Raw genomic sequence first — 8,064 nt, 5'->3', positions numbered from 1 at the left:
TTGTATGCAGCTTTATTAATTGCCCTGAATGACGGGTCGCCACTGAACAATGACCAAAAATATGGCTTAGTTTTCTTTATTTACTTACCCCACATAGGTTATTTCAAATTATTGTATTAAACCACTTGAGTTTTCCCCCTGTCATAACAGCATAATTATTCCCTGTATATAAAGACAGACTTCGCGGCGGGTCAGACAGCGGAGCGAGGTGCTCAGTGCGCTATAGGCTTGGGACATGGCAGCGGCTGACCAAAGAGAGACACACAAGTGGTTTTGGAAAGAGAGACAGATCCAACGCATTCAGATGCTATGCGAGAGATGGGCCAACCACAGCTCACGCATCTGTTTAGGGGTGGTGGGGGTTGGGGATGTGTCAAATTCAGAGGTCTCAAGAGCCTAAAGTGGCTATCTAGTAGTACACACACCTTGGACCACTACACACATCACAGCCAGGTATCTATTTATAAAAAAAGGGAGAGGAGTTTCCTTTTAGGAATATTTAAGATCCATGTTCTTATTTGACTTAATTCTCTCTCAACCTTGGTATGAGAATATAGCCACGGTACTATGGTCTCCCTCCCCATCTACCACCAGACATATATATCCACTTCACTTCCTCCCCACACACACACCCTTCCCTCTCTCCGTTTCACTCTCTGTGTGCCTTAACTGCCTGCATCTCATGGGAAACGGACTGTCAGCCTGAGCAGGATGTCAACACACCCAGGTCAGAGTGCAGTAACACCGCCGGCCTGGCATCTGATGGTATGTGTAATAATATGCTCATAGACAGTCACATTATTAGGTGCTGGTGCAGAAATAACAATAAGTAGCAGAACGGTATTCCTGACACCTGACTCCACTGGCCTCCTGTCTAAGTGTCTAAATTGGGATGAGGCTAATCAAGCACCAACATACAGGTACCAGAGCTACAGGTAGAGAGCGACCGAAACAACTCTTGCTGCAAAGAGTTGAGTTATTTATTTCAGGATGTGGTACAGAGATACTGTCTTGGCCATGCAATGTGTTTGGAAGTGGTTTCTGGCTCTATACCCTCATTCAACACGCACACCAATGTTTCTTGTGGTAGTGTGGTTAAGAGGAGCTCTGGTGTCCGTTTCTGCTGAAAGCATCGACCATCATGACGTATCATTTTTTGACTAATGTTTTAGGCAATGTAAAGTTAAGACGGAAAGGTAATGAAGATGAAGTGACGCCATTTTTTAAAATATGTTTATTGACTAGTCGTCAGACTCTCTTCATAAGAAGTTAAGACCAACGACATTAGAGTTGTTGGGGCTGAAACCTCAGCATAGTGGTGTATAATGTTTCAACCAACCCACTCCAGGATTCCACACAATTCGCCCGACATTACTCACACTCAGCCAACCATACAAAATACTTTGGCCAGTGACAGGGGAGCGTTTACATCAGTGTTCCCCATTAACCCCAGTTCACACCAGTAAGACCAGTCATTTCAGAGACAGGTGAGAGACAAGTACATCATTCAAAGTAGTGGATGGTATTTTTTATTACCAGAGAGGAGCCTTTTCATTTAGTGTTAAAATACTTCGGTAATTGTTACAGATTAAAATGTAATACATCTGGGGTGCACAGAAGTACATTCTTTATGTTACTAGACAGAGTAAAAAATAAAAGAGCTGCTAAATGTAGGATCATTTCATATCAGGACCTGGTGGTAAAAACAGTGCATGCAAAGAGTGAATTATATATACTATTAAAGCCATACTATTACAGACAGACATCTGTCACCAACACCACTTGCCTGATGAAACACAGAGGAAAAGAAAGAGGGAAAACTTGGAAGAGAGATCCAGACTGGGAAATAGAGGACATTTTGTCGTTTCATGCAGGATCCAAGGGTAAGTAAAACTATCTTTTATGATTGGTCAGTGGGCCCTCAGTTGGTGCTTCCGTCACAAAAGTATTTGACCCGCCTCTGCAGTTCATCGATTAATTTCTTCTTAGCTTTCTCCCGGCTGGCTTGCCACTCTTCAGAAGGACAGAGAGAACAGCCAATTAGAAAATAGCCTGAGAGTGTGTGTGTCCCCTACAGGGGACCAGTATGAAAATATATGCATTTACTTCTGTAAGTCCCTCTGGATAATCTGCTAAATCACTGAAACGTAAATGTGTGAGTGTGTCAGAAGCCTACCTTTGTAGGAGCAGATGAGAGGGGCAGAGAAGGTGACTTTTGTCCCAAACTTGTCATTAGTGTACTCAAATCCAGGTTTCTCCAGACCTTTCTTCGTAAACCACTCATCTAGAACGTTCCTCACCGAGGCTGTGGAGTCTGTGGAGGGGTTCACAATATCAACGTGTGTGTGTGTGTGTGTGTGTGTGTGTGTGTGTGTGTGTGTGTGTGTGTGTGTGGTACTGACCCATCTCATCCTCCCCAAGTAGGCCCAGTAAGCGCTGGCTGAGTTGGGCTCTGGTAGCTTTCCTACTGTCCTGTCCTTCAGTCTCCATGCTGTACCTGCCAATCGCGATCACAATCATGCACCACCATCAGGCAGTTACTCCTACTCACTACAAACAAGTCCATTATATAATTGTGTGGTAAAGAGAGAGTTCACTCAAAATACACATTTTCAACATATAAAAAAACATAACACTGAGGGACTATTCAAATGTATTGATATTTAGAAATGAAAGTTATATAGATTGTTATCAGTCTTTACCCCAAGAACCTAAGCTGGGCGGAGATTCTGTACTGAGTTTCTGAAAGGGCGGAGTTCACAGTTGTAAGGGCTGTCCCCTCCAACAGAGTGCTCAGCCTTCGCTTCGCATCCTCAGTGCTGCTGGGTGGGGCCACAGGACCACAGTAGCCAATGAAAGGAGCAAGACGAGACAGCGCCCTCTGGTAGGCCGACTGACATGCTGCAGCCTCACTGGAACCTGTCAATCAAATCTGCCTTTAGCAATGTGATACAGTTCACTCAGTACATTTATTTACTAGCATCATCCTGCACTACGCTCTCATACAGTGCATTCGGAAAGTATTCAGACCCCTTGATTTATTCCCCACGTTCCCCACATATCCTAAAATGGATTGAATAGTTTTTTTCCCTCATCAATCTACCCACAATACCCCATAATGACAAAGCAAAAACTGGTATACAGAAATGTTTAAATATGTATAAAATAAAATGGAAATATGACATTTACATAAGTATTCAGAACCTTTACTCAGTACTTTAAAGCACCTTTTATAGAGATTACAGCCTTGAGCCTTCTTGGGTATGACGCTACAAGCTTGGCCCACCTGTATTTGGAGAGTTTCTCCCATTCTTCTCCGCAGATCCTCTCAAGTGCTGTCAGATTGGATGGGGAGCGTCACTGCTATTTTCACGTTTCTCCAGAGATGTTTGATCAGGTTCAAGTCCAGGCTCTGGCTGGGCCACTTAAGGACATACAGAGACTTGTAGAGAAGCCACTCCTGTGCTGTCTTGGCTGTCTGCTTAGGGTCATTGTCCTGTTGGAAGGGGAACCTTCGCCTCAGTCTGATGTCCTGAGCGCTCTGGAGAAGGTTTTCAAGGATCTCTCTGTACTTTACTCCGTTTATCTTTCCCTCGATCCTGACTAGTCTCCTAGTCCCTGCTGCTGAAAAACATCCCCATAGCATGGTGCTGCCACCACCATACTTCACCAAAGGGATGGTGCCAGGTTTCCTCCAGATATGATACTTGGCATTCAGGACAAAGTCTTCAATCTTGGTTTCATCAGACCAGAGAATCTTGTTTCTCATGGTCTGAGTGTCCTTTTAGGTGCCTTTTGGCAAACTCCAAGCGGGCTGCCATGTGCCTTTTACAGAGGAGTGGCTTCCATCTGGCAACTCTACCATAAAGGTCTGATTGGTGGTGCTGCAGAGATGGTTGTCCTTCTGGAAGGTTCTCCCATCTCCACAGAGGAACTCTGGAACTCTTTCAGAGTGACCATTGGGTTCTTGGTCACTTCACTGACCAAGGCCCTTCTCCCCCGATTGCTCAGTTTGGCTGGGCGGCCAGCTCTAGGAAGAGTCTTGTTGGTTCCAAACTTCTGCCATTTAAGAATGATGGAGGCCACTGTGGTCTTGGGGACCTTCAATGCTGCAGTAATTTTTTGGTACCCTTCCCCAGATCTGTGCCTCGACACAATACAGTCTCGGAGCTCTAGGGACAATTCCTTCGACCTCGTGACCTGGTTTTTGCTCTGACATGCAAAACTGTGGGACCTTATATAGACAGGTGTTCCAAATTATGTCCCATCAATTGAATTTACAACAGGTGGACTACAATCAACTTGTAGAAACATCTCAAGGATGATCAATTGAAACAGGATGCACCTGAGCTCAATTTCGAGTCTCATAGCAAAGGTTCCGAATACTTATGTAAATAAGGTATTTCCGTTTTTACTTTTAAATTCAATTAGCAAACATTTCTAAAAGCCTGTTTCAGCTTCGTCATTATGGGGTATTGTGTGGAGATTGAGGATTTTATTTTATTGAATATTTTTTAGAATAAGGCTGTAACGTAACAAAATGTTGGAAAAGGGGAAGGGGTCTGAATACTTTCCGAATGCACGTATATGACAAATAAATCCATTCCAACTAATCATGGTCTTTATATACCCTCTCCACGGTAAGTGAAGACACAGTTGATGTCTTTGAGATTGCAGCAGAACCTGCCCTTCTCTGGTTCTGCTACTTCCTCCACAGGCAACGGGAACGACCGCTGCAGGAAAAAAGACTTCACCACCGCTGTGGACTTAGTCTCGTCTACAGAGAAGGAGAGAGAGAGCGAGAGACGGGAGGAGAGAGAGAGCGAGAGACGGGAGGAGAGGAAGAGCGAGAGAGAAGGGGTGTGAAGACAGGAGAGGAGGAAGATAAGGAGGATGGTGAGATGGGTAATTATGTAGTGTAACCATTTACTGAGGAGTGGTGTTTGAAACATTTTTTTTTAAATAACGATCTGTGGCTCAGCTCTGGCTGATTAATTGATTGAATGACTGGTTGATTGCTCACCGGTGCCAGGCTGGCAGATATCCCCTGCTGTACCCAGGCTGTGGCAGGACCAGCGGATAGCCTCTTTCTTAGAGCTGAACAGGGTCTGGTTCCGGAAGGCGTGGCCGTCTAGTCGGACCTCCACCATCCACTTACACAACTGCTCCACAGACACATCCTCACACACCACACACGGGGGCTGCAAACTCCACAGTGCCAGACACCGCCGGATTTCTGAAACACACACGCGCGCTAAGTAAAAGGTACTGAGTAAAAGGTTACTGCTAATTGACTGATATTGAGGCTTAGAATCGTTCAGAAAGAGGGTAGGAACCTAAATTATTTTCCAATCGTTCAATTTTGAACCACCATATTTTTTGTTCCGTCCCACCTTTCCGACCAGATAAATACAGTTCTGAACTAGTTCGGACCCCAAAAAAGTACTGGCTAATATCGTTCCTTTCGGTTCCTTTTTAAATCTCTATTTTTTTTTATTACATTTAGCTCGACATTAAATGACTTCACCAATCATGCAGTGCGGATAAAGCAGCTTGCTATGGGGCAGGCAAGCTATAGTACAGTGAGTTGTTTACGTGTGTGATGGAAAGACAAGTCTAGGGGCGTGAGATGCAATTGACATTTTCCGAGTGGGGAGAGAGCGGGTGAGGGTGGAGGAGGAAGCTTGCCTTGAAGCGCTGGGCATCTTGATATAACATGCCTTATCTGAATTACAGTGCCTTGCGAAAGTATTCGGCCCCCTTGAACTTTGCGACCTTTTGCCTCATTTCAGGCTTCAAACATAAAGATATAAAACTGTATTAATTTGTGAAGAATCAACAACAAGTGGGACACAATCATGAAGTGGAACGACATTTATTGGATATTTCAAACTTTTTTAACAAATCAAAAACTGAAAAATTGGGCGTGCAAAATTATTCAGCCCCCTTAAGTTAATACTTTGTAGCGCCAACTTTTGCTGCGATTACAGCTGTAAGTCACTGTAGGCCCGCGGTATTACACCTACGGAGAAGTGGCTTCTATGGAGGAACTTTGAATGTCCTTTAACTTCAGAGTTGGCTTAACGTTGGACCGGAGATAGCTAGCTGATATGCTTGTGTGTGCAGACCGTCACCAGAATTTTAAAAAAGAAGGTATTTTTGTAGTTAATAAATACAATGTGAAATGTGATAACTATAGTATCCCCAAGAAGTTAATCCATTCTTCTCTAATTCAAAATCTCTCTCTCCATCTTCTGTATCATGCTTCGGAGGGGGAAGGGCAGGTAGCCTACACACACACACAGATGTTCAGCTGGCAGGCAGACACTGGAAGAAGTTTCTGAATGACAGAGGGAGTGCTTTGCATAGGTGCTTTGTTGCTTTCTTTGTGGGACTGAACATTTTTTGGTCTGGAATATAAAAGAACGCTATTAAATGGTTGCTTTTAAAATAACGGTTCTGTTCCGGAATAGACCAGTTTCGTTCCCGGTTCTGATTCTTTTCCTTGAAAAATGACATTTTCCGGTTCTTTGAGCAGAGTAACAAAGAGAGGACAGTCACCTTCCATCTCTCCCCCTGCAGATCTCTTAGACGGAGGCGGGCCGGAATCGTCAGGTGTTGTCTCCGTGGTAATTGACAACTTGTCAACCTGTAGAGTAGTGCCAACAGCAGCAGTTTCCCCGGTCATCTGACTTGCAGCTGTGGGGAGAGAGAGCATGAGATAGATAGAAGTCAGGAGAGAGCGACAGACATAGAGAAAGATACAGAGAGAAGATAATGTATTAATAATGGAATAAGTGCTGTGTTAGTTTTTAGCCTCTGACCAGAGCAGAGCCAGCAGCAGCAGTTTCCCATCACTTGACCTGCAGCTATGGGGAGATAAAAAGAGGTCCAGACTAACCGGCTCCTGTGCTGATCTCGTTAGCCTCAGTATTTTTGTACTCTGGCTTGGCTCCTCCTCCATGCTTGACCAGCAACTCCTGGAGTTTACCCTTGTAGTTTGGACCCGCTCTGCCGATGTCTCCGCCCAAAACTCCACTCAGGACCCCATTCAGACGCCTCAGGGCCTCCTTAGCTGCACAATGCTCTGCCTGCTGCTTTCTGGGGGCCGCCTCTTAGAGAGAGAGAGAGAGAGAGGTGAGGGGGTTACAGGTGATTGTGAGACATCGATCATTTCATGTCCTAGAAAAACTGCAATTACCCTTTATAACCAATGTTTACCTCTCATCAAATGTGCCATTGTGATGAGATTTGTGTATAAAAAAAAAGTTACCTGTGCTGTGGAAGGTGAGCTCGCCTACGATTCTTAGAGTGCATCTGTGCTTTCCCTCCATTGTTGTTACACAGTCCTCCACTGGGGGAACACACTTTGCCCGTCTGAAGAACTCCAACACACTCTGCTTCTCACCACCTGCAAGGGCAGCACTGAGTTCAGGCTGAGTCACAACAACACCCACTAACCAATTAAGTAGGATGAAGTTGTCCCCCCATATCTAAAGTGTGTAGTGTACCTGCTGTAGGCGCCGGACCCAGGGACAGGCCCTGGAGCAGACTGCAGTAGGCTGCCTGTAGCGCCTCCTCTCGAGAGGAGGCCTCGTGTGGGTCGAGGTCCTTCTGCACACGTACCGCCACACACATAACGAACCCCTGGCCATCTGAAAAATGGAGGACAGAAAAAAGGACCTCACCTTTTTCATACGTTCTCGTTTTCATTGACTTCAATTTCACACTTCTTTTAAAGTGTGTTCTTTTAACAGTGTTGACTGTTGTCTTATTTTTTGTTCTTGTTTCTTCTAGGTACAATGTTGTCTGTTAATATGAACTGGACAATAAAGCTGTGAGTTTTAATGCGATTCTGTGTACCTGAAGAGACGCTGTTCTCCTCTGGGAGGGTGGGCGTGGCTTGGTGGGGGTCTGACTCTGAGGCCCCTCCCCCCTGGGTCTCCATGGTAATTGTGGTATTTATGGGGGCTGTGGTATGCATGGAAACCATGGTGACTGTGGTAGCCATGGGGTCCACCTGACTCTCGGGGGGCTGCACGCTATGTATCATGGGAGCTGGTG

The 8,064-nt window shown here is 45.1% G+C and overlaps 1 protein-coding gene across 2 annotated transcripts; it reads right to left on the bottom strand.

Annotated features, from left to right (window-relative positions):
- Nucleotides 1-1,506: 1,506 nt before the first annotated feature.
- LOC135558969 (uncharacterized) lies at nucleotides 1,507-8,053 on the bottom strand. 2 transcript variants are annotated; one of them, XM_064993234.1, is made up of 11 exons: nucleotides 7,864-8,053; nucleotides 7,512-7,655; nucleotides 7,274-7,411; nucleotides 6,902-7,114; nucleotides 6,562-6,699; nucleotides 5,024-5,236; nucleotides 4,631-4,777; nucleotides 2,703-2,919; nucleotides 2,403-2,497; nucleotides 2,177-2,314; nucleotides 1,507-2,013 (listed from the first exon to the last, which is right to left on the bottom strand). In XM_064993234.1, exons 1-11 carry the CDS (start codon nucleotides 8,051-8,053, stop codon nucleotides 1,922-1,924), a joined length of 1,725 nt encoding a protein of 574 aa, XP_064849306.1. In that variant the 3' UTR covers nucleotides 1,507-1,921. The 2 variants fall into 2 exon arrangements, with proteins under 2 accessions (XP_064849306.1, XP_064849307.1); XM_064993235.1 differs by having other exon boundaries at nucleotides 5,057-5,236.
- Nucleotides 8,054-8,064: the final 11 nt, after the last annotated feature.

This window comes from Oncorhynchus masou, chromosome 17, assembly GCF_036934945.1.
Source record: "Oncorhynchus masou masou isolate Uvic2021 chromosome 17, UVic_Omas_1.1, whole genome shotgun sequence".
NCBI lineage: Eukaryota > Metazoa > Chordata > Actinopteri > Salmoniformes > Salmonidae > Oncorhynchus > Oncorhynchus masou.
The sequence above is the reverse complement of the archived record's forward strand: the minus strand, read 5'-3'. Positions and strand labels throughout refer to the sequence as shown.

Excerpts from the sequence above, each read along its gene's own strand:
- LOC135558969 (XM_064993234.1), bottom strand. The coding sequence starts at position 8,053 with ATGATACATAGCGTGCAGCCCCCCGAGAGTCAGGTGGACCCCATGGCT. Across the intron at positions 7,656-7,863 it reads GGAGAACAGCGTCTCTTCAG|ATGGCCAGGGGTTCGTTATG; the intron begins GTACACAGAATC and ends TCCATTTTTCAG. Across the intron at positions 5,237-6,561 it reads TGCAGGGGGAGAGATGGAAG|AAATCCGGCGGTGTCTGGCA; the intron begins GTGACTGTCCTC and ends TGTGTGTTTCAG.